This window comes from Diospyros lotus, chromosome 4 (genome assembly GCF_014633365.1).
Source record: "Diospyros lotus cultivar Yz01 chromosome 4, ASM1463336v1, whole genome shotgun sequence".
NCBI lineage: Eukaryota > Viridiplantae > Streptophyta > Magnoliopsida > Ericales > Ebenaceae > Diospyros > Diospyros lotus.
In genome coordinates this window covers 17,822,314-17,847,391 of record NC_068341.1, presented here as the reverse complement: position 1 = coordinate 17,847,391, position 25,078 = coordinate 17,822,314, and the positions used below count along the sequence as shown (strand labels likewise).

At 41.8% G+C, this 25,078-nt stretch overlaps 1 protein-coding gene across 2 annotated transcripts in view; it reads left to right on the top strand.

Moving 5' to 3' along the window:
- Positions 1–3,536: 3,536 nt before the first annotated feature.
- Positions 3,537–25,078, top strand: part of LOC127799479 (uncharacterized) — a 49,049-nt gene continuing 27,507 nt past the window's right edge. For both annotated transcript variants that reach the window (XM_052333542.1, XM_052333541.1), the window contains exons 1-4: positions 3,537–3,683; positions 3,826–3,885; positions 4,073–4,145; positions 4,237–4,309. In XM_052333542.1, the coding sequence (XP_052189502.1) occupies positions 3,618–3,683; positions 3,826–3,885; positions 4,073–4,145; positions 4,237–4,309 (272 nt within the window). In that variant the 5' untranslated portion in view covers positions 3,537–3,617. The remainder of the gene's footprint in view (positions 3,684–3,825; positions 3,886–4,072; positions 4,146–4,236; positions 4,310–25,078) is intronic.

Sequence of the window (25,078 nt, the reverse complement as noted above, 5' to 3'; positions counted from 1 at the left end):
TAAATTGTCATCAAGTAATAAAACACCTAGATCCATTCATAATATAATTAAAATTCTAAACACATCTCAATGGCCCAATTTATTTGGACTTTTCCCACATTTTTGAATTTCATTTAGATGGGCTAACAAATTCTTATTCCCACTTACACTTTATTTCATAAATAAAAAAAATATTTTCAATCCTCAATTAATTAAATAAAAAATTTTGAGCCCATAATAAAATACCCAAAAATGTCTAGACCTCATAACGGTCGTTACATTATCCGTCCATCATTGATGCTCAAGGATTTCCATTATGTTTGATTCTAGAAAACAAAAAGAAAAAAACATGTGATTGTAATGCCCAAGAATTTTGGAAATAAATAATTATTAATTTTGGTACTTGAGGTGGTTATTGAATATTTGAGGGTTTAGGAGAAAATATTAATTTACATTGACTTGAGGAAATAGGAGAATACTTGGTAAATTATGGTATTGGTGTAATTATTAATCTAGGGTGTAAGTGGGATTCCAGAAGTTTCAAGGTAATAGTGTAAATATTAAAAGGGGCTAAGTGCTCGTTTCCAAAACTTCGGGGGCTTAGAAGCAATTTCTAAAAGTGCTGGTGAGGTCTCCTTAAATTCAATAGGAGACATATAATAAATGAGGAAGCAGCTAGCGCGGGCGTTCGCGCGCGCGCAAGGGAGGCCAGGCCAGTGACGCAGGATCGAGGCTGGGGCTTTGCTTGTGCACTGGGGGAATTTTGGTTGATTTTAATTAGGCTTCAGCGCCCAAAATGGTGTCGTTTTGGGCCAAGTGTTGGCTTTGTGCGGCCCAACCGCGCCATGTGGTGCGAGCTGGTGTCTCCCTTGCCACCTATCCATTTTACCTACATTTCATCCCTTCACTGTTTGCCAATTTATAGCCACGTATCAGGGGTAAAACCAAGACCATCATTAACCTTAATTCAGTGGGTTAAATCATGGTTTGGGATGAAAATCGGGGGGTGGCCACGCCTATAATTAGGTGAGCATAGGTGTGAAATTGAAGGCATGAAATGAAGAAGTGGCTATGAGCCGGAGAAGGAATTTCAATAGTGAGATTAGTTTCAAAGTTGATTTATAATTAGTTAATTTGGTAAGTTAGTTAATTAGTGAATTAACTTAATTAGTAAATTAATTTAGTAAATAACGTTTAAAATTAGTTAAGGTAGTGCATTAGTTAAATTAATGAATTAACTTAGTAAATAATTCATTGGAAGATTTCGATAGAATTGCTACCCATAGATCTATTTAATAAATTTCTACTATATGTAATTTTATATATAGGGAATTTTGAGTACATCGACGGTATATTTATCGAGTTATCGACATTAAGTGATCGACAAGGTAAAGGTTAATATGCTTTGTATGTAAATTTCTTTTGTCATGTCTTGCATAAGATGTCGAGGGAGTGGCTAGGCATGGGGCAGTGGATTTTTGACTATGAAAGTCCTAGGACTAGGTCATACAGGGAACCACTAAGGGCCACATAGAGCTTCAGATAGGTGCAATGGACGGTTTTGCATAGATGTTGCACTTCATTTTTATCTATAATGTCATTCTTATTAATTTACTGCATTGTATATTGTCTTTACTGAGTCCCTGGACTCACCCCTTTACCCCTACTAGCCCAACAGATGGCTCGGGGTCTAAGAGAGGGAAAGCGGTGTCGGTGGAAGAGTTGCTGGTTAATAGTGATTGCGGATAGTGAAAATGTGGGTCGTGTTTTTGTGTCATTTATGTAATATATATGTATATATATGCTTTGTATTTGACTACGGGAGACAGCTACGGTTTAAATAAAAAGTTGATTAAAATCAAGTTAAGGTTCCCACTATGAGTAACTCAAAGTATGTGTTTGAACCGCTCGAAATATAAAATGTGTTTAAATATGCTTGATTGTTGGTGCGTCTAATAAGCATGTTGGTATTTACTTTTATTTATTTACGAAAAGTGGATTTATATTTTAAAGGGCTACTCGAGCATGAGAATTGGGTGAATTTCTGTTGTTTATGTATTTTAAATTCGAGTTCTCGATAGTCGAAGGCAACGAAACCTGGACCCCACCCATGGCATCATATTATTTTAATGCTTTATATTGGTAGGGCATAATCGTCATTCGAGATAGGCCGAGGTTGTAAATGTGGGTTATGGTGATACTTGATAATAGGGACCGGGGCGTCACAGTGATCAATAACAATAATGTAGTAGCTTACAATCAAGAGTCTTGTTATTCTTACTTATTCAAAAGATGAGAGATTAAGCTTACTTTAGTTTATTCTTCTCTCCCTATATACTCAAGAGAAAAGTCTATAATCTTGTTAACCTTATACCTTTTTTTAAATTCCTTTTGACGTTTTTATTTGTGATATTATAAAGGTTAAGCCTTACCCTAATAAAAGGCATTAGTTGTGCTTGAACCTATTAAAAAGTCATTGGTTGTAAAGGTTTGTACTTGAGCCTATTTCAAAAGCTACTCAAGTAAGTTGGTTAGACTAAATCTTTGGTGAAAAGATAAGGCAGTAGAGAAAGCACAACCGAACCACTATATATTTTGTGTACTGCATTTCTTTATTTATTTTTACTTGCTACTTTAATTTTTTTTAAGGGTGAAAACGCTTAATTCACTCTCTTTTAAGCAAACGAAACTTTACATTTTCAAATGCCCATTCAACAAAAGAAAAGTTAGTATAATTTTTACAATATAATGAATAGATGGTATAATTATGTGAAACCTCAAGTTTGTTATTCTAATTTGTTTAAAAACATCTTAGGATGTTTGTCACTATTTTTTTCTACATAATAATAGAAGTTTTTTTCATGTGATTCGATTAAAAATAACAGCTAATATTATTTATATAGTGTATTATTTATTAATAGTAAAATTTAAATTTTATATTCCTAAAAAAAAAGGTATAAGAGGTGGTAGGCTAATCAAATACAAACATGAGCTAATATTATTTATATTGTATATTATTTATTATTAGTAAAATTCAAAATTTATATTTCTAAAAGAAGTAAGAAAAATATTTTTTGAAAAATGAGTGTACAAATATTAAATTACCAATAAAACACTAAACTTTGACTTAACTATCATTTTCGGAATGAATTTAAGAATAATCACTTTTTATGCCAAACAAATCTATATTAATTTTATAACATGTGATAAAGCCGTTAATAAAATTAATGTTTGTTAAGAAATTTTAAAAATCAATGTCAAATCCATATTAAATTTTACAATTTATAAAAAATGTGAAAAATCTGATACAGAGTTTCGGGTTAAAAATTATTAAATATATAAAGTTTTAATATCTGAGTTTCAGATAAATTTGATTATGAGTTATAAAGGTTAGTAAGCGATGTTAGTTCGAGTAATGCTGCTATCTAAGAGTTTGATATAGAATTGATAATTTTTAAAGTTCATTATAGAATTAATAATTTTTAAAATTAGATACAAAATTAGTAGTTAGGTCTGATATTTTATTGATAATTAACTAAAATCGAGTAACTTGGTCTTGGTCTCTTTACCCATTCCCGTAGGTGAAATTCAACGCCCCCGAGCAACGGAAGCGTTAGCCATTGCAGCGCGAGAGAGATATGGCCGACTCAGACCTAATCACTGCGCTCCAATCCCAAATTGAGTCTCTTCAAATCAGAGTCAAGGTTTACTCGCTCTCTCTTCCATTTCTTCTACTTTGTGTTTCCGTTCTGTAATTTCAATTCATTCCCATCAACTTCCGACCTCTCATATGGGTTCTTCACTGCATTTCTTTCACTCTTTTTCCTTCAAAACCCCAAAAATCAGGAATTAGAGTCCGCGAATTCCAAACTGTCGTCTATAGTCTCCACTTGTCACTGCCGTAAGGTTAGTTTCACATCCATACACGATTGTAATTTGTTGTTGGAAGACAATGAGCGTTTCTATGGAGCTTTAATAATAATAATAATAATAATAATAATAATAATAATAATAATAAATTTCCGTGTTAATATGTAAATTTAGCCTCTTTTTTTTTTTTTTTTCTGTTTGATGATTTGATTACGTAATGCAGGAGGAAAATCTTGATGCTTGTAATGTTAGTAGTGTTGGGTTAGTTGGTAAGAGCGGGAAGAAGAAATTGTCAGGTTCTGGTTCTATTATTTTGGGCCTTGTGAATTATGGCTTGGAAAAAAAAATCATTTTATGCATTTGAATTTATCCAATTTCTTAATGCAGAAAGTAACATGCAGACTGGGCGTCCATCTTCCAAGAGATACGTTGCACTAAAAATAATGTATTTTGGTCAGGGGTATGTGTTGTTACTAGCATTTGTTTGTTTGTTTCTGTACTTACGAAATGCCCTTTAAATCTGTGTTGCCTTACATTAATAAGATTACGAACTGGCAATAAGTTTAGAACTGCTTATTATAGGTTAAAGTTGGAAGCATGAAATATTATGGAAAAAAGCTAGAAGAATTGACAATTATGTTTGGTTTTAACTATCTAACTGGATGTGGCTGGGGTGGTGAAGAAAGATATCGCATATGTGGAATAATCATAAATTGAGAAGTATGGTGGCTTACTGTGCTAGAGACTATTGTGGCTGACCATATGTATCTCTAACTTTTCAATTCTGGGTGTGTTTGATTTAAGTATTTATGGAAGTCTAAGCATGCTAGTTATGTTATATACCCATATTTACTATTTTCTCTGTGCTTAATTTCTTCTTTGTCGGTACTTATATTATTCTGAGATGGCTGGAGGTCTAGAATTGATATAGTCAACCTCAGCTAGTGGGATTAAGGATTGTAAGTATTGTTCTTGTTGTTGGGTAGTTATATCACTCTAAGCAATCAACTACCACCAGTGTGATTCTGTGCAAGGAACATAAGCAGTTCCATGAATTCTCCCTCCGTGGATCGAGCATATTTCTATGATTATTTCCAATTATGAGCTCATATTTATGAATTGACCAATGGTAATATTATGTTTGCCTTATAGTTGGACCAACTATGGGCACTTACGACATCGTTTGGCTTGGCCACAAGATTTCTTCTGCCTAAGTGTTGCCACTTCCCAGTAGGATGCTTGTGGCACCCTCAGCTCAATATTATATTTTGCCTTGTAGTTGGACCGACTATGGGCACTCATGACACCCTTTGGCTTGGTCACAAGACCCCTCAGCTCAATATTATGTTTTGCCTTGTAGGTGGACCAACTATGGGAACTCAGGACACCCTTTTTGCTTGGTCACAATACTTCTTCTGCTTAAGTGTTGCCACTCCCCATTAGGATGCTTGTGGCACCCTCAGCTCAATATTATGTTTTGCCTTGTAGTTGGATTGGACCAACTATGGGTTCTTACCACACCCTTTGGCTTGGTCACAAGAATTTTTCTGCCCAGATGTTGCCACTCCCCATTAGGACACTTAATGGCACCATCAGCTCAATTGTTTGCTTGAGCACTGTACAGGTTACCATCTTTTAATATGATATCAATGCAAGCCTCCATAGGCTGCTCCATTGGTTGTAGGCTGCTTTGCTAGCTGTGCCACACATTGCTCCACTAGTTGCTCTTATTTGTTGGGAGTCCCCACCAAGTGGGTCCTACCTTGCAACAACTTAAATAGATTCGACATCTATGGAACATAGGCTAAGGCAATTCTTAGGACCCTTTTTGTAGGGGTCCATCAAGGTTTTGTGGAATAAAGGTTAGAATTAATGGTTTGTGTCCTTGCCGTATTGATTCATAAAGAGAGGACAGATATATGTAACATGCTTATCCCATATGTGCCATGGGTCACAACTCCCTGTTCTCCATCATCTATAGGGTGCCTCTCTCCCATTAGAGTCGTTAGTTACCCATTTCAAGTGCCCCTTTTTCAGTACCGATGTGGTGTCACTTCACTAATGGGATTTTATGGTATGGCTTTTGACTACGTCTCTTGGACATTAACCTGCAGCCTGATTTCTCCACTATAAATATGGAGTTAGATGTCTTTTGACAGATTGATTGCAACATATATGCACGAGTCCTTTTTGTTCCAACTTTTATTCTCCTTGAGGACTGAAGAAATCTTCTTTTGAAAGAATAATCCTCTGTCTATTATTCCCTTGAGAATGCCACAAATATATACACAGTGAATCCTAAGAATTCTCCTAAATTTTAGAGATTAGATTCCTACTTTTTAGGACTAGATTACAACAACCTTAAATACAAACAAATCTAATAAAAGGGAAAGATAAGATATAATAGCAATATAAATCAAGATAAATTACAGAGAATAAATCAGATGATAACGAGCTTAGTAGCTTGGCAACTCGGCCATTAGCTCGACAGCTCGGCCTTCCCTTAGCTCGGCAGCTCGACCTCATCAGCTCGGCCTTCCATCAGCTTGGCCTCCCAACAATTTCCACACTCCCCCTCAAGCTGGGCTGAATATGTTATTCAAACCAAGCTTGTAACTCAATTCATCGAATATTCTTCTAGATAGAGCTTTAGTGAGAATGTTAGCCATTTGGTTACTAGTAGGAGTGTAGATCAACTTGAATATTCCCTCTTCCAGTTTTTCTTTGATAAAGTGTCTGTCAATCTCCACATGTTTAGTCCAGTCATGATGAACCGGATTTTTAGCAATGCTGATGGCAGATTGCTTGTCACACAACACCTTTACTGGTTCTACTGTATCTATTTTCAGCTCTTGGAGTAGTCTTTTCAGCCATATTCCTTCACAAAATCCATGAGCCATTGCTCTAAATTCGGCCTCTGCACTACTTCTAGATACAACCGATTGTTTCTTATTGCGCCAAGTCACTAGATTTCCCCATACAAATGAACAATACCCTAAAGTTGACCTTCTATCAAGAATTGAACCAGCCCAATCAACATCTGTATAGACTGTGATTCCTCGATTTGCTGTTTTTCTGAACATTAACCCCTTGCCTGGAGTTGATTTTAAGTATCTTAGGATGCGGTAAATTGCTTCCAAGTGCTCCTCTTTGGGATCATTCATGAATTGACTTACAACACTAGCAGAAAATCCAATATTCGGCCTGGTATGTGATAGATGTATAAGCTTTCCTACTAACCTTTGATACCTTCATTTGTCAACTGGATTACTTTCTTTGCCAATGTCCAATTTTGCTTTAGATTCCATAGGAGTTTCAGCTGGTTTACAACCCAACATTCCTGTTTCCTTAAGGAGATCCAGGATATACTTTCTTTGTGTGACTGAAATTTTCTCTTTGGACCTTGCAACCTCCATGCCTAAGAAGTATCTTAAATTCCCTAGGTTTTTTATCTCAAATTCTCTTGCAAGTACTTCTTTAAGGCTTTTGATTTCAATAATGTTATCCCCTGTAACAATGATATCATCCATGTGAAACTTAGGAAGGAAACCCTAACTTTTAATATGTATATACAACTTAATTAAATTCATAGACTATACACCTATATATATATACAAATACAATGGGCCATGGGCTCTAACATAGGATTAACCCTAGACTATAACCATATAACTCAACACTCCCCCTCAAGCTAGAGCATATATATCACATGCACTAAGTTTGCTACAAATATACTCAATTCGAGGACCCCTGAGAGACTTAGTGAAGACATCTGCTAACTGGTCATTGGAATTGACAAAATCTATGGTAATACAGCCAGATAAAATCTTCTCTCGGATGAAGTGACAATCCATCTCGATATGTTTGGTCCTCTCATGAAAGATTGGATTGGAAGCAATATGTAATGTTGCTTGATTGTCGCAAATTAATCTCATCTGTGATATCTCCCCAAATTTGAGCTCCTGAAGCAATTGTTTTAACCAGATAAATTCACACATTGCCAAAGTCATAGCATGATATTCTGCTTCTATACTCGACCTAGCAACAACCTCTTGTTTCTTACTTTTTCAAGATACTAGGTTTCCTCCAACCAGAATACAATATCCTGAAGTAGACCGTCTATCAGAAGGAGAACCTGCCCAATCAGTATCAGAATATCTGACTACTTGAGTATGACCTCCGTCCTCATACAATAGTCCTCTACCTGGAGCTCTCTTAATATACCTGAGAATCCGGACTATCTCATCCCAGTGGCTATCGCAAGGAGACTGTAAAAACTGACTGAGAAAGAAATATCTGGGCGAGTGATAGTGAGATAATTAAGTTTTCCGACTAGCCTGCGGTATCTTCCAGGATCAGCAAGAGGCTCCCCCTGTCCTCGTAAGAACTTTACATTAGGGTCCATAGGAGAATCTATAGGTTTATAATCAAGCATCCCAGTTTCTTCCAGAATGTCTAACACATACTTTCGTTGAGAGATAACAATACCAGAATTGGACTGAGCAACTTCTATGCCAAGAAAGTATTTAAGTAACCCCAAGTCTTTAGTCTGAAAATGATGGAAAAGATGTTTCTTCAAGTGAATAATACCATCCTGATCATCACCTGTAATAACAATATCATCCACATAGACAACCAAGTATATACACCTCCCCTGTGATGTGTGTTTATAAAAAATCGAATGATCAGACTCACTACGAGTCATACCAAAGTCTTGAATGATGTCAGGTTCCTAGCCTGATAAGTGAAATCGAGAATGGCAAAGGAAGGGAGAGAGGGAATTGGAGAGAATTTTAGAGGGAAAGAAGAGCGAAATTTTGGAGGGAGAAGGATTGAGAAGGAAACTAATTTCCTGATTTCATTCAACATATGGGAAAATGCATAGATCAGCTTCTTTATACTGATTGGCTCAGTTGGCGGCAAAAACGGTTAAGCCTTCTCCCACTTGCCTTACAACTTGCTTGACACATGCTGGAACATTCCTCCAGCTGTGATTTAACCGAAGCTATTATTTACATGGGATTACATGGGCTCAGCCCAATAGATTTAGGCCTATTGTCGAATACATTGGCCTAAGTATCTAACAATCCCCGCCCCTTAAAACTTTTCATGTCCGCAAGAAATATGTAGGAGACTGGCCACGTTGGGAAATTGTTGGAGCAGTTTTGGAAGATACTCCCAAGTGTTGTTGTCCTCATGTAGAGATGACCACTTGACGAGGGGCATGGGGGGCAGTGTGCTACTATGCGGTTGTTGACCAATGGCTTTCTTGAGAAGAGAGACGTGAAACACCGGATGGATGTGTGTGTCCTCCGGAAGTAGTAACTTGTAGGCTACAGCTCCAATCTTTTCGATAATAGGAAAATGGCCATAGTATTTTGGAGTGAGCTTGGAAATTGGCTGCTGAGACAAAGCCTTGAGATGTTATGGCCCGAGCTTGAGGTAAACCACTTCTCCCACGGTAAATTCTCGTTCGCTACAATGTCGATCAGCCATCTGCTTCATTCGATTTTGAGCCTTAGCTAATTCTGTCTTTACCAACTGCATAATTTCCTGTCGCTGTTGCAAGTAATTATCAACGGTTGCCACGGTAGTGTGGTTGGCTAAGGCCGGTAGTAGTCTTGGTTTGTAGCCATAAAGAGCCTCAAATGGAGTCATGCGGATTGAGCTGTGGAACGTTGAGTTGTACCACCATTGTGTAACGACCAACCACTTATGCCACCCTTTAGGTTGTAGGAAACTGAAACATCTCAAATAAAGCTCCAGCGACTGGTTTACGCGTTCAGTCTGGCCATCCGTTTCTGGGTGATAGGCGGTGGACATTAAGAGTCTTGTGCCGAGCAACTTCATGAGCTCTTTGTCACGGACCATGCCAAGTTTTGCTACGGATTTTTTTTTTTTTTTTCTTGCTATGTCTTTAATTGCTTGCTATGTTTCTTTGTTATTCCATAGGATTCTCTTTTATTCCAGCTGCTAGTTAGTTAGAGAGAATATCCAGCTGTAAAGGTGTTTGGGATAGGACAAAATAGTTGGTTATGGGAGCTGCAATCTGCTGTGGCAGCCCCCCCTAGGATAGCTATATAAGCCCAAACGGCTCCTAAGAATGGTCATCGAGAATCAATCAACAAATTCTGGATTTACTCCCTGCATTCTCTCTACCTCCCAAACTATTCTCTCCCTCAATCTTCTTCTTCTTCTCTCTAAACCTTTCTCTTCTACTACCATTCCCTAGCCCATTCTAATACACCTTGGACGGAAGTTGACAGCAGTCCCAGCGACTGTGACATTTGGTATCAGAGCAACGACCCCGACAGTAGAGGACCACGCGAAACAATGGCCGAAGGCACTCGCATGAAGAATATGGAGTCACAACTCCAGCAAGTCACATCAACCGTGGGACAGTTCCAACATCGCGTGGACCGTTTGGAGTTGGGTTCCAAGAAGAATTACGAGGCTATTGGAGGACTCGAGCGTAGGCTTGAAAACGGTTTGAATCAAATGAGGGAGGATATCAACCAGATGAGAGAGGAGATGGGGAATCAGCTTCAGCGATACATGCTGATGTTTACCCAGCAAAACCAGGTGAGAATAGCTCCTGATTTCCCCCCTCGAGCTAGAACAGAACCCATCTTGCATAATGATAGGGTGAACAGAGGCAATGAGACCTCGGAGGTTGAGGTTGAGCAAGACGATGAGATCGAAACTGAAACAAGGAGAGGAAGGGAGGACAGAATTGCTCCGCCTCAACCAGGATTTCCAATGCCGAGAATGGAAATTCCAGTATTTGAAGGAACTAATCCTAGGTGGTGGATCAGGAAGTGTGAACGAATGTTCAAATGGTATAATATACCAGTAGAAAGAAGGGTGGCCCTGGCCACAACTTATTTTGACGATGCAGTGGATGCATGGTTCCATGGATGGACCCGAACGAGGGGGATTTACACCTAGCAGGAGTTTTCAGAGAAACTTTGTGAAAGGTTTGGGGAGAGGACCATGTCGGACATTATAGAGGAATTTAATAAGTTGAGGCAAGCGGGGAATGTTGGGTCTTACTCGAAGCGTTTTGAGGAGCTAAGGTCGTTGATGAGTGACAATGATCCCCACCTGTCAAAAGCTTATTTTGTTTCTAGCTTCCTTAGCGGCCTCAATGAGGACTTGCGACCGATAGTGAAAATGATAAGGCCTCGGACGGTGGAACAAGTCGCTGAGAGTGCCAAGTTGCAGGAGTTGGTGGTTGAGGCCCTTATGAGAAAGCAGAGGCAGCAACAGAAGATGACCACCGGTGGAAATTGGCAACAAGGGGGGAGCAGTAAAGGAACTTCTAGAGATCCAGTTAAAGGAGGAAGAAATGTTGGTGGTCCCTAAGAAGCTTCCTGGCGCATGTTACAAGTGCGGGGATAGGTACTATCCGGGGCACCAATGCAAACGCCAACTATTACTGCTGGAAGGAGACAGGGATGGTGAACTGGATGCGGAAGAAGTAGAAGAGATCAGGGAAACTAGAGGCGAGAACGATGGAGAAATATCCCTCCATGCCCTCAAGGGGATTACCAACAACAAGATAATTAAGGTGGAAGGGAAGGTGAAGGAAGGCAGCCTGTCAATTTTGATTGACAGTGGGAGCACCCATAGTTTCCTTGACAATAGCACCGCTAGAAAGCTTAAGTGCCAACTCACCGGGACACCACCCTTGAGTGTGGTCGTTGCTAATGGAAACCGAGTGTTGAGCAATTCAGCTTGCCTGGGTTTCATATGGGAAATGCAGGAGGAGGAGTTTGAGGCAGACCTTAGATTACTGCAATTAGGAGGTTGTGATGTGGTGTTAGGAGTGGATTGGATGAAGGGGGTGAGCCCCATAAGCTTTGATTTCAACCGAATGGAAGTCTCATTTGAAAAAGAAGGGAAGAGGATGACGTTTACCAGCGGGCAAGAGGTTGCGACCTGCAAGATGATCATGGGTAAGAGGCTGCAGAGAGTCCTCAAGAGCAAATGGAATCAGTTCACACAACTGTTCTCCATTGTGGCAGTGGAAAAGCTTCTTGATGAAGGGGGGCAAGGGGAGCTGCGACTCACTGTTTGCCATCAGTGTAGGAGTGACGATCAGGTATGCACATTACCCTTTATTGATGAATTGTTGGCAGACTTTAAGGACCTCTTTGTGGAACCTAAGACCCTTCCTCCTAACCGAACTTTGGACCATGCCATTAACCTAAAACCAAATGTAGAGCCCATCAATGTCAGATCCTACCGTTATCCCCCCATCCAAAAAACTGAAATCGAAAGAATGGTAAAAGAGATGTTGAGCCAATCCTTCATTAAACCAAGCCAAAGCCTATTTGCTTCCCCTGTCCTATTGGTAAAGAAAAAAGATGGCACTTAGCGTTTTTGTGTAGATTATCGCCAACTTAACTCCCTAACCATCAAAGACAAGTTCCCCATTCCCCTTGTTGAAGACCTTATGGATGAATTACACCAGGCCAAGTTCTTTTCCAAGTTAGATTTGCGCTTGGGCTATCACCAAATAAGGATGAAGCCCGAGGATATCCACAAAATGGCCTTCCGCACACACCATGGTCATTTTGAGTTCTTGGTGATGCCCTTTGGGCTCACCAATGCCCCAGCCACTTTCCAATCTCTAATGAACCAGATATTTGAGCCCTATTTAAGGAAGTTCATCCTTGTATTCTTTGATGACATCCTTGTTTATAGCCCCACCTTGGACCAACACCTAATCCACCTAAGAACCACTCTTGAGGTCCTTAGAAGAAACCAACTATTTATCAAAAAATCTAAATGTGCATTTGGCCAAAACCAAGTGGAATACTTGGGACACTTAATTTCAGAAGAAGGAATCAGCACCGATCCCAGCAAGGTGGAGGCCATGCTCATCAGGCCAAAACCCACTACAATAAGGGCTCTTAGAGGATTTTTGGGGCTGACTGGCTATTACCGTAGATTCGTTAAGGGGTATGGAATCTTGAGCAAACCACTTACTAACCTGTTAAAGAAGGGAAACTTCCAGTGGGGGCCAGAGGCAGACTCTGCCTTCGAAGGGCTGAAGTTGGCAGTAAGCAGGGTTCCCACACTCGGGCTGCCGGACTTCAACAAGCCCTTCATGCTAGAGACGGATGCTTGCGGAGTGGGGATAGGCGCAGTATTGATGCAGGATGGAAGACCATTGGCCTTTCTGAGCCAAGCCCACAGTCCTAGACACTTGGGGCTTAGTGTTTATGAGAAGGAGTTCTTGGCTGTCTTAATGGCTGTTGAAAAGTGGCGCCATTATCTGGAGGCAGGAAGGTTTATCATCAAGACGGATCATGAGTCCCTGAAGGTCCTGCTCCAACAAAAGCTTCAATCCCAACTCCAAAGGAAAGGGATGACCAAGCTAATAGGTTTGGACTACTCAATTCAATACAAGAAAGGGAAGGAGAATCTAGCAGCGGATGCATTGTCCAGGTGCCAAGAAGAAGCCAGATTGGCCGCCATGACTGTGGTAATTCCTGAATGGTGTAAAGAGGTGGTGGACAGCTATGAAGGAGACGACCGTATTCAGGGCCTACTGGAAAAATTGGCTCTGGGAAGCGGGGAGACAGGAGGCTATACGATGAGAGATGGGTTGCTGAGGTATAAGGGTCGGATAGTAATAGGCCACAAGGAGGAGCTTAAGAGTAAAATTCTGCAGTCACTTCATGAGTCTCCTATAGGGGGACATTCGGGCATCCAAAACACCTACTTAAGGGTGTGACAACTTTTCTACTAGCCCGGACTAAGGGAAACGGTCAAAAGGTTTGTCTTGGGGTGTGACACATGTAAGAGATGCAAACATGAGAACGTGGCATATCCCGGTCTTCTTCAACCATTGCCCATTCCATAACAGTCATGGACAAGTGTGTCCATGGATTTCATTGAGGGACTGCCACGTTCGGAGGGCAAGGACTGTATAATGGTGATTGTCGATAGGTTCACTAAGTTTGCGCACTTTGTGGGACTAGCACACCCTTACACGGCTCAGGAGGTGGCTCGGGCGTTCACTGACCGGGTAGTTGCCATGCATGGGGTCCCTAAGACCATCATATCCAACTGGGATAAGATCTTTACCAGCCACTTTTGGAGGGAGTTGATGAAAAATATGGGCATGGAACTCAATCTATCGACTGCATACCACCCTCAGTCGGATAGGCAAACCGAAAAGGTGAACCGAAGTCTCGAAACCTACCTCCGTTGCGTGTGTTTTGCTGCAACCCAAGGACTGGCATAGGTGGCTAGCTCTAGCCCAGTGGTGGTACAATTCCAACCACCACACATCAATTAAGATGTCACATTTTGAAGTTGTATTTGGGTTTAAGCCTCCAATTCTACCGGCCATCGAAGATTGTACCTCAGCTGCTGCAGTTGAAGAGTATTTCCAGCAAAGGAGAGGGGTGATACAACAACTCAAACAAGAGTTGGCATCAACCCAAAACCGGATGAAGCAGCAGGCTGATAGGAGGAGGACTGACAGAATTCGGAGTAGGAGATAATGTTTATCGACGGCTGAGGTACCCTCACCTTAAATCCATTTCCCAAGGCCCGGTCTCTAAGCTCAGCCCTAAATACTTTGGGCCTTTTCCCATAACGGCTAGGATTGGCAAGGTGGCTTATCGTTTACTACTTCCCGAAAGATCCCACATTCACCCAGTCTTCCATGTTTCCCTATTAAAGAAGTCAATAGGGAAGGAACGAGTGAACCCGAGGTTGCCTACCTTACCTAAGGAGAAGGAAGTCACAAGGGAGCTAGAGGCCATATTGGACAGAAGAGTCATCTACCATCAAGGGGCTCCTCTTATGCAGGTGCTAGTCAGGTGGCAAGGAGAATCAGGAAAGGAAGACACCTGGGAGTACCTTCCCCAGTTACTACAACAATTTCCCCGGACCGCTAGCCTCTTAAATATTTCTTGAGGACAAGAAATCGCTGAAGGGAAGGGCATTGTCACGGACCATGCCAAGTTTTGCTGTGGATTTATTTATTTTTTCCTGCTATATCTTTAATTGCTTGCTATGTTTCTTTTGTTATTCTATAGGATTCTCTTTTATTCCAGTTGCTAGTTAGTTAGAGAGAATATCCAGCTGTAAAGGTGTTTGGGATAGGACAAAATAGTTGGTTATGGGAGCTGCAATCTGCTGTGGCAGCCCCCCCTAGGATAGCTATATAAGCCCAAACGGCTCCTAAGAATGGTCATCGAGAATCAATCAACAAATTCTGGATTTACTCCCTGCATTCTCTCTACCTCCCAAACTATTCTCTCCCTCAATCTTCTTCTTCTTCTCTCTAAACCTTTCTCTTCTACTACCATTCCCTAGCCCATTCTAATACACCTTGGACGGAAGTTGACAGCAGCTCCCATAACCAACCGCATAATTTCCTGTCGCTGTTGCAAGTAATTATCAACGGCTGCCACGGTAGTGTGGTTGGCTAAGGCCGGTAGTAGTCTTGGTTTGTAGCCATAGAGAGCCTCAAATGGAGTCATGCGGATGGAGCTATGGAACGTTGAGTTGTACCACCATTGTGCAACGGCCAACCACTTATGCCACCCTTTAGGTTGTAGGAAACTGAAACATCTCAAATAAAGCTCCAACGACTGGTTTACGCGTTCGGTCTGGCCATTTGTTTCTGGGTGATAGGCAGTGGACATTAAGAGTCTTGTGCCGAGCAACTTCATGAGCTCTTTCCAGAATAAACTAGTGAAGATGCGGTCTCTGTCGGACACAATAGACTGCAGTATACCATGCAGCTTCACTATATGATCCATGAATGTTCTAACAACGTCTTGAGCCGTGTAAGGGTGGGATAACCCCAGAAAGTGGCTGAATTTAGAGAACCTATCCACCATTACCATGATGCAGTCTTTTCTTTCGGAGCGAGGAAGCCCTTCTATAAAGTCCATTGTGATATTAGTCCAGGCTTGGTCCGATTGGAGAAGGCCGGGATGCGCTATAGTCTCATGCTTACACCTTCTGCACACATCACACTGCATCACATAGTTCTAGACATATTTTTTTAGCTGGGACCAAAAGAATACCTGTTGGACTCTTCGGTATGTATTTTGGATACCCGAATGGCCATCGAGAGGGGACTCATGGAGGGCTTGGAGGATGTTCTTCTTCAATACTTCATTGTTTCCGATCACCAAGCGTCCTTTATAGCGCAGTATCCCATTGTTTAGTGAGTAGCCGGGTCTACTGTGCACAGCCACACTTAATTGCTCTAGTAAGCCTTTGGTCCAGTCATCTTGAGGGTAATTGGTAGTCACTTCTTGTAACCAATCGGGAACAACGGCGGATATAGCTTCACATGTTCCTTCTTCTTGGCAGCGAGACAAGGCGTCTGCTGCAACATTCTCCTTCCCCTTTTGAAATTGGATTACATAATCCAATCCCATAAGTTTGGCCATGCCCTTCTTTTGTAATTGAGTGTGTAGCCGTTGTTGTAGCAAAAATTTAAGACTTTCATAGTCCGTTTTTATCACAAATTTGTTTCCTTCCAAGTAGTGCCGCCACTCTTCTACTGCCATGAGAACTGCCATCAACTCCTTCTCGTATATGCTAAGTCCTTGATGGCGTGAAGCTAGAGAGTGGCTTAGGAAAGCCAACGGTTTGCCCTCCTGAGATAGAACGGCCCCTATCCCATGGTTGCTAGCATCGGTTTCCAACACAAAGGGTTTGTAGAAGTCTGGTAAACCAAGAACTGGGACTTCACTCAGTGCTTGTTTAAGTTGCTCAAAAGCTGCCTCGGCCGGAGGACTCCATCTAAAGCTGTCTTTCTTGAGCATTTCTTTTAAGGGTTTACTTATCGTTCCATAATTTCTTACAAATTTTTTGTAGTAGCCCCTGAGTCCAAGGAACCCCCTCAAGGCTTTGATGCTTTGTAGGTTTCGGCCAAGATACAACAGCTGCAATTTTCTTGGGGTCTGTCCCCACTCCTCCCCCTGAAATGATATGTCCAAGATACTCCTCTTGTTGTTGTGCAAAAACACACTTTGACCTTTTGATGTACAATTGATTGTATCTCAAGATGTTGAATGTAGCCCTAAGATGGTCTAAATGTTGGTTAAAAGAGGGGCTGTAAACCAAGATATCATCAAAGAAAACTAACAAAAATTTTCTGAGATGGGGTTCAAAAATTTGATTCATGAGAGCTTGGAATGTGGCTGGTGCGTTAGTTAGGCCGAAAGGCATAATAGTGAATTCAAAATGGCCATGATGTGTTTTGAAGGCTGTTTTGGGGATATCACTAGGATCCATTCTAATTTGGTGGTACCCCGACCTTAGGTCCAATTTGGAGAAAACAATGGCGTACTTAAGTTCATCTAAAAGATCTTCAATAATAGGGATGGGAAATTTGTCTTTGATAGTAATGGCGTTAAGTTGTCTGTAGTCAATACAGAAACGCCATGTTCCATCCTTTTTTTTTGACTAATAGGACGGGAGAGGCGAATGGACTGTGGTTGGGTCAAATCACCGATTGAGTTAGCATCTCTTTGACTAGTTTCTCAATTTTAGATTTGAGTTTTGGGGGATACCGGTAGGATCATGTTTACTGGTGCAGCATTAGGTAGGAGGGGTATGGTATGGTCCAGGGACCTTTGAGGAGGAAGGGTTTTAGGTTCTACAAATAGATCTTGATATTCAATTAAAAGTGCATCAAGAAGAGTCAAATCATGTACCTGCTAAGTAGATGTGGTCGCTGAAACTGTTTCACTTCCCAATCCTTGCTGTTCATTGGCCTTAATTGAAAAGAGTTGGGCTACTTGTGAGATCTTCTTTTTGAATAGCTGCTGAAGTGTTTTTCCTTTAATCATCTTGCATGTGCCCACCTCCACATTTCCTTGTAGCACCACCCTTCTTCCTTCTTTCTCCAGTGCAACCTCCATTTTGTTAAAATCAAAGCTGATTGGACTCACCTCCTTCATCCAATCCACCCCAAAGACAATATGACATCCTCCTAGCTTAAGCAGCCTCAAGTCAGCCTGGTAATCCTCTCCTTGCATTTCCCAGCAAAATCCCACACAAGAGGATTTGCTGATTACTCGGTTTCCGTTGGCCATAGTAACCGAGAGTGGCTGGGTGTTGGCTAGCGGCCACTTCATTTGTTTAGTTGTTCCCTCATCTATGAAGCTGTGGGTACTCCCACTATCTATTAAAACCATGAGAGTACTCTCCTGAACCCTCCCCTCTACCTTTATAATCTTGCTACTAGCCATTCCTTTCATAGCGTGTAAAGAGATGGCCCCTCCTCTTTCATCTTCATCTTCTTCTTTGCCAACGATCTCTTCCTCATCTTCCCTCTGTCCCTTCTAGTAATAGCAGCTGCCTTTTGCATTGGTGTCTAGGAGAGTACCTATCCCCACACTTGTAACACAATCCTGCCATCCTTCTTTGTTCAAAGATCTTATCTCTGGAAGGTAAGTTCGAATCATAAGGGGAGGAATTAGTTAGATACCTTACTCCTGTTCCTCCTCTGAAATTGTCCTTGTTTTGTATTCGTTCTCCTGGTGATAACATTCCCGAATTCGTTCCCTTGCCTTACGCCCTTTGCTTCTTCATTAGGGCCTCCACAGTAAGTTCTTGAAGTAGTGCATCTTCGGCCGCTTCCTGTACCGTTCTTGGTCTCATCATCTTCACCATAGATCGGAGATCATCGCTCAATCCACTGATGAAACTCGATACAAAATAATCCTCAGTTAAGTAAGGATTTCGGTGGAGCATGAGTGACTTCAGCTCTTCGAATTTGAGCTGATAATCCTAAACCGTTCCTAGTTGTTTTAGTTTGTTGAACTCTTATACAATGTCTATCGTTCTTCGTTCACCAAATCGTTCGCACAATCCTTTAACAAATTCTGCCCACGAGTATCTTTCCCTGACTCTTGACCATCCTTGGAACCATATATCTCCCACATCATTTAAGTATGCGGCGGCTAGATTAACTCTTTGCTCCTCGGTCACTTGGTGGATATTGAACAATTTTTCACATCGTCGAGTCCACCACCTTGGTTTGGTCTCGTCAAACACCGGTAACTCTAATTTAGGGATTGGAAAATTAGAGTTCCCCGTGTTAACCATCGCTCCTTGCAGTCGGTTCATGCCTCTTTCTTCCATTTCTCCTGGTTCACCTTCCAGTTCTGGTGATCCCATTGCTCGATGGCTAGGGCCAATACCTGGAAGTATGGGATCCCATTGTTCACGTGGTGGAAAATCTGGAGATATCCTTACCTGCGCCTGGCTTGAGAACATCACAGCATGAATTGCTGCATCTGATCTCTCACCATATTACTCTGCTCCCGCATTTCTTCTCGGATCTGAACGTGCATATCTCCTCTCAAACGATCCGCCACTACTTCCAACTTCTTATCCACGGCTCCGATCGCGTCTTCAATATTACCAACCCATTGTTGCACCTCAGTCACCGTCGCAGTGACTTGTTGGATCTGCATTTCCATTTGCTTCATGCGAGTTTCGTCAACCATTGCGTTCTAAGCTCAGAAGCGCCGGTCAGGAAAGTTTCTCTGATACCAATTTGTCAGGTTCCTAGCCTGATAAGTGAAATCGAGAATGGCAAAGGAAGGGAGAGGGGGAATTGGAGAGAATTTTAGAGGGAAAGAAGAGCGAAATTTAGGAGGGAAAAGGATTGAGAAGGAAACTAATTTCCTGATTTCATTCAACATATGGGAAAATGCATAGATCAGCTTCTTTATACTGATCTTTGGCTCAGTTGGCGGCAAAAACGGTTAAGCCTTCTCCCACTTGCCTTACAACTTGCTCGGCACATGCTGGAACATTCCTCTAGCTGTGATTTAACCGAAGCTATTATTTACATGGGATTACATGGGCTCAGCCCAATAGATTTAAGCCTATTGCCGAATACATTGGCCTAAGTATCTAACAAATGACAGGACTGAAACGACCAAACCAGGCTTGAGGAGACTGCTTCAACCCATATAGTGAGCGACAGAGTTTACAAACCTGGCCAGACTCCCCTTGAGCAATAAATCTAGGAGGTTGCTCCATATAAATCTCCTCATGAAGCTCACCATGTAAGAAGACATTCTTAATGTCCAGTTGATACAACGGCCAGTGGCGCATAGCTACTATAGAGAGAAACAAACGCACAGAGGACATCTTAACAATAGGGGAAAAAGTGTCACCATAGTCAAGACCATAAACCTGAGTATACCCTTTGGCAACTAACGGCCTTAAGGTGATCAACTTGCCCATCAGGACCCACCTTAATAGTATAGATCCACTGACAGCCGACAAGAGATTTCCCTGGGTGTAAAGGAACCAAATCCCAAGTACCATTGGAATGCAAAGCAGTTATCTCATCCACCATTGTTTGTCGCCACCCCGGATCAGAAAGTGCCTCACTAATAGTCTTAGGTATTGAAACAAAGGACAAGGAAGACACAAAAGCATAAAAAGGAGACGAGAGACGGTGATAACTAAGAAAATTATAAATGGGGTGAGGATTGCGAGAAGAATGAGTACCTTTCCGAAGGGCAATAGGAAGCAAATTCTTAGAAGGTAGTACCGCAGCAGGTGGAGAGACTGGAGCAGGATGTGAGGCAACAGGAATCGCTGAAGTAGTAGGAGATACGGGAGAAGGCACAAGAACAACATCTCCACCGGGAGGAGACCGAGGTTGATGACGTCGATGATAAACCTACAATGGGGTAGAAGAAGGAACAGGGAGAATAGGAGCAGGGGGACTCGTGGGAAGAGGGATTGCCTCAGAAATGAGTTAACACTCGGAATGAGGCGAAGAGTAGAAAGGAGGCGACTCAAAGAAGATAACATCCGCCGAGTGAAAATAACAGCGGGTGTCAGGAGAATAACATTGATAACCCTTCTGAAGGTGAGAGTAACCAAAAAAAAATGCATTTGATGGATCGAGCAGACAATTTATCTTGACTGGGAGACAGGTTATGGACAAAGCAGGTGCAACCAAAGACACAGGGAGGAATCTGGTGCTGAAGAACTGAGGAGGGCATCCTGTTAATGAGATAGCAAGCAGCAAGGACAGCTTCAGCCCAAAAGCAAAAGGGAACATGATGATGTAGAAGAAGAGTGCGAGCAGTTTCAATCAAATGTTTGTTTTTACGTTCAGCAACCCCATTCTGCTGTGGTGTATATGCACAAGACGACTGATGCAAGATCCCTTGAGAAGACATAAAGGTAGTAAAGGGAATAGAAAAATACTCAGGGGCATTGTCATTGCGCAATACTTGGACAGAGATATGAAATTGCGTTTTGATTTCAGCACAAAAGGATTCAAAAATTGAGAATAACTCAGAACGATTTTTCATTAAATATAACCATGTGCAACGAGAATAATCGTCGATAAAGGTTACAAAATATTGAAAACCCAAAACAGACATGACACAACTAGGACCCTAGACATCGAAATGAACTAAAGCAAACGGGGACATAACCCGATTATTGACACGCTTTGGAAAAGAAGTGCGAGACTGTTTTCCAAGTTGACAAGACTCACAATGAATGGACGACAAACTAGATAAACTGGGGACCATCTTCTGAAACTTAGCCAAACTAGGATGTCCCAAACGATTGTGGAGAAGAGCAGGAGACTCAGTCACCAAGCAAGCAACAAGCGATGGAGGAAGGTTGAGATGATAGAGACCCTACGACTCACATTCGACACCAATCATCTGTCCCGTACCGCGATCCTAGATAATAACAGAATGATCATCAAAGGTGATAGAACAATTTAAGGCACATGTAAGTTTACTAATAGAGACAAGATTAAAGGGACAATGAGGAAGATAAAGAACAAAATCTAAAGGCAGAGAATGTAAGGGTTTGGCAGTGCCAACAGCTTTAGCAACTGCTTTGGACCTATTGGCTAATGTTACAGAAGGTAAAGAAATAGAGTTAGTAAAATGAGAGAACAAATGGGGATTACCAGAGATATGGTTAGAGGCACCTGAGTCCAGGACCCATGGTCCCAAAGAGGATGACTGAGCGAGACAGGCAGTGGAATCACCAGAGTGGGCGACAGAAGCAATTGTGGATGAGGTTTGTTGTGACGTCTTATACTTGAGATACTCATCATAGTCAGCCCTAGTGAGAATAACAGATTGCGGTGGATGACCATCAAAGGACTTAGATCGAGAACCATCAGCATGAGTAACATTAACACGAGGAGGGCGGCCATGCAACTTATAACAGTGTTCCTTAGTATGCCTCCACTTGTGACAGTAGTTACACTTGGGGGCGTTTGCCCCGATTACCACGATCTCCATCCTGTTCGCCACTACTCTGAACCTGTGAGACCATGACTGAATGATCACCTGCAGAAGAGGAAGTCACTGTAGGAACAGATGAAACCCGAAGAAGACGAGAATGCACTTCATCCATAATAGGTACAGTAGGACTAGCAAGAATCTGATCATGAACAGGAGCAAGTTCAGGACCAATGGTGGCAAGAGTACACACCATGAAGAACTTATCCCGTTGAGCTAGATCCTTTGCAGCAATCTTACCAACATGTAACAAGGAGTTAAATTCAGCTTTAATAGAGGCCATCCGACCAAGAAAATCAGGAAGAATCAAACCTTGTTGTCGTAAACTGAGTAGATTAGACATCACTGAATACAGATGTTGAATGTCATTAGCGTATAATGCCTTGGCCTGAGCCCATAATTCACAGCACATGGTATAGTTAGTATAGATCGGATGAAGAGAGGGATCAATTGACTACCACAGGAGACTGCATAACAGAGCATCAGCTCTCTGCCACTCAGATTTATTTGTGGTCACATTTTCAGCCTTGGTAGTCAGATGATCTTGTAAACCTTGACCCATACACCATAGTTCAACTGCCTTGGGCCAAGAGATATAATTGGAACTGCGCATCAACTTCTTAGTAGCAATGGCTGGAGAGGGAGACAAAATACCAGAGAATGAGCCAGATTTACTGGTACTAGCCATGTTGGACACAAAAGAGCCTTACAAGATCAACAGATCTGAAACAAAAGGGTTAAATAAGCCAAAAAATAAAGGATGGGTGATCCCATAGAGAATGAAGTGTGGAGGCGCGTTGGAGCGACAACAGATGGAGGAAGCCGGTGACCGGCGACGGCGGATGGCATCGGATGGCGACGAAACCATTGGGGCTGGGATGGACTAAAAGAGGCGAGGCCAATGGTTAAGATGGCGTTGTGATCGGAGCACTGGTGAGAGAGATCGGAGCAAAAAAGGCTCCGTGAACAGAGCGAGAGAGGTGGCGCGTGGCAGCGGCAACGGCAACATTCCTCCGGGGGTCAACAGATCGGAGGCCGGCAAATGCAATGGTGGTGGTAGTGTGCATGATCGGTGGTCGGACAATGAAGACCTACTGCTGACCAGTAGCGCGAGTGGCGAAAACGCAGTGGGTGGCGACGATGGTGGCACGGCAGGCTGCGACGGTCGGTGGCGACGCGACCGTCGGCGGTCGTCGATGATGTGGGCAGCGGCGGCGACAGCTAGGGTTTGTATGGTGGCTGCTAGGGTTTGTATTAAAAGTTAGGGTTTGTATGGCTCTGATACCATGTGAAACTTAGGAAGGAAACCCTAACTTTTAATATATATGTACAACTTAATTAAATTCATAGACTATACACCTATATATATATACAAATACAATGGGCCATGGGCTCTAACATAGGATTAACCCTAGACTATAACCATATAACTCAACAATCCACATATACAGTGAGAATAGTCAATTTACCTTCCAAGGACTGTTTGATGAATAAAGTGTGGTCGACTTAGCACTGATTAAATCCATGCTTCTTGACTGCCCTTGTAAATCTCTCAAACCAGGCTCTTGGGGATTGTTTAAGTTCATAGAGTGATCTCTTTAGCTTGCAAACTTTGTTCTTTGTAAGTTTAGTCTCAAATCCATGGGGAATCTCCATGTAAACTTCCTCTTCTAGATCTCCATTTAAGAAAGCATTCTTCACATCTAACTGATGTAGAGGCCAATCCAAATTTGTTGCTAGGGACAACAGAACTCTGATGGTATTCAACTTTGCCACTGGAGCAAATGTTTCTTGGTAGTCAATACCATAAGTTTGGGTGAAGCCCTTTGCCACTAACTGAGCCTTGAATCTATCAATCTCTCCATCCTCCCTATATTTTATCGTGAAAACCCACTTGCAGCCCACAGGGTTTTTTTCGGGAGGCAAATCAGTGATATCTCACGTTTCATTCTTTTCCAAGGCCTTGATTTCCTCAAGAACAACCTCCTTCCATCTAGGGTGCTGAAGAGCCTCTTGGATATTGTTAGGAACCTACACTTTGTCTACATTTGAAACAAACACACTGAATTTTTCTAAGAGACCCTTGTATGAGATATAATTTTGTAGAGGATGTTTTGTGCATGCTCTCACACCTTTCCTCAAGGCAATAGGCCAATGTAAATCCTCATTATCAATAGAAACAGTAACAGTATCCTCACCAGTTATATTTCTACCTCTTTCTACCAGTGATTTCGGCTTAGCCTCTTGAACAGTCTTGTGGCATGTTGGAGCCTCATTCTCCTTAGGTTTGGACTGTCTTCTAGAGTAAACCTGCAGTTCAGTGACAGTAGAGGCAGGAAATCCCTTGGTAGGAGAAGGAGAATGGCTGATAGAGGTGTTAGATTCAGGTTCCTCGGTCTGCTCAAGTTCTTGGCAGTCAATAGAATCCCAAAACTAATATTCTAAGGAAGTATCTTGAGTGTTCTCCCCCTAAATATCAGTTTTGTGATAATATGGCTGATTTTCAATAAATGTGACATCCATGGAGGTGAAGAATTTTTGAAGTTCAGGAGAGTAGCATTTATACCCTTTTTGATGAGGAGAGTAGCCTAGAAATATGCATTTGAGAGACCGAGGCTCAAGCTTGCTTCTCATATGATTATGCACATGAACAAATGCACAACAACCGAAAATTTTGAGGGGAAGATGTGAAAGGATCCGTGTGTGAGGAAAGGAAGTAAGAAGAAGTTGACTAGGGATTTGATGCTTTAGGATGCGTGAGGGCATTCTATTGATTAGATAGGTGGCCGTTAGAATAGTTTCACCCTAAAAATGAGAAGGAACATTAGTAGAGAACAATAGGGATCTCGCAACTTCCAATAAGTGTCAGTTCTTTCATTTTGCAACCCCATTTTGTTGGGGGGTATCAACACAAGTGCTTTGGTGTACTATGC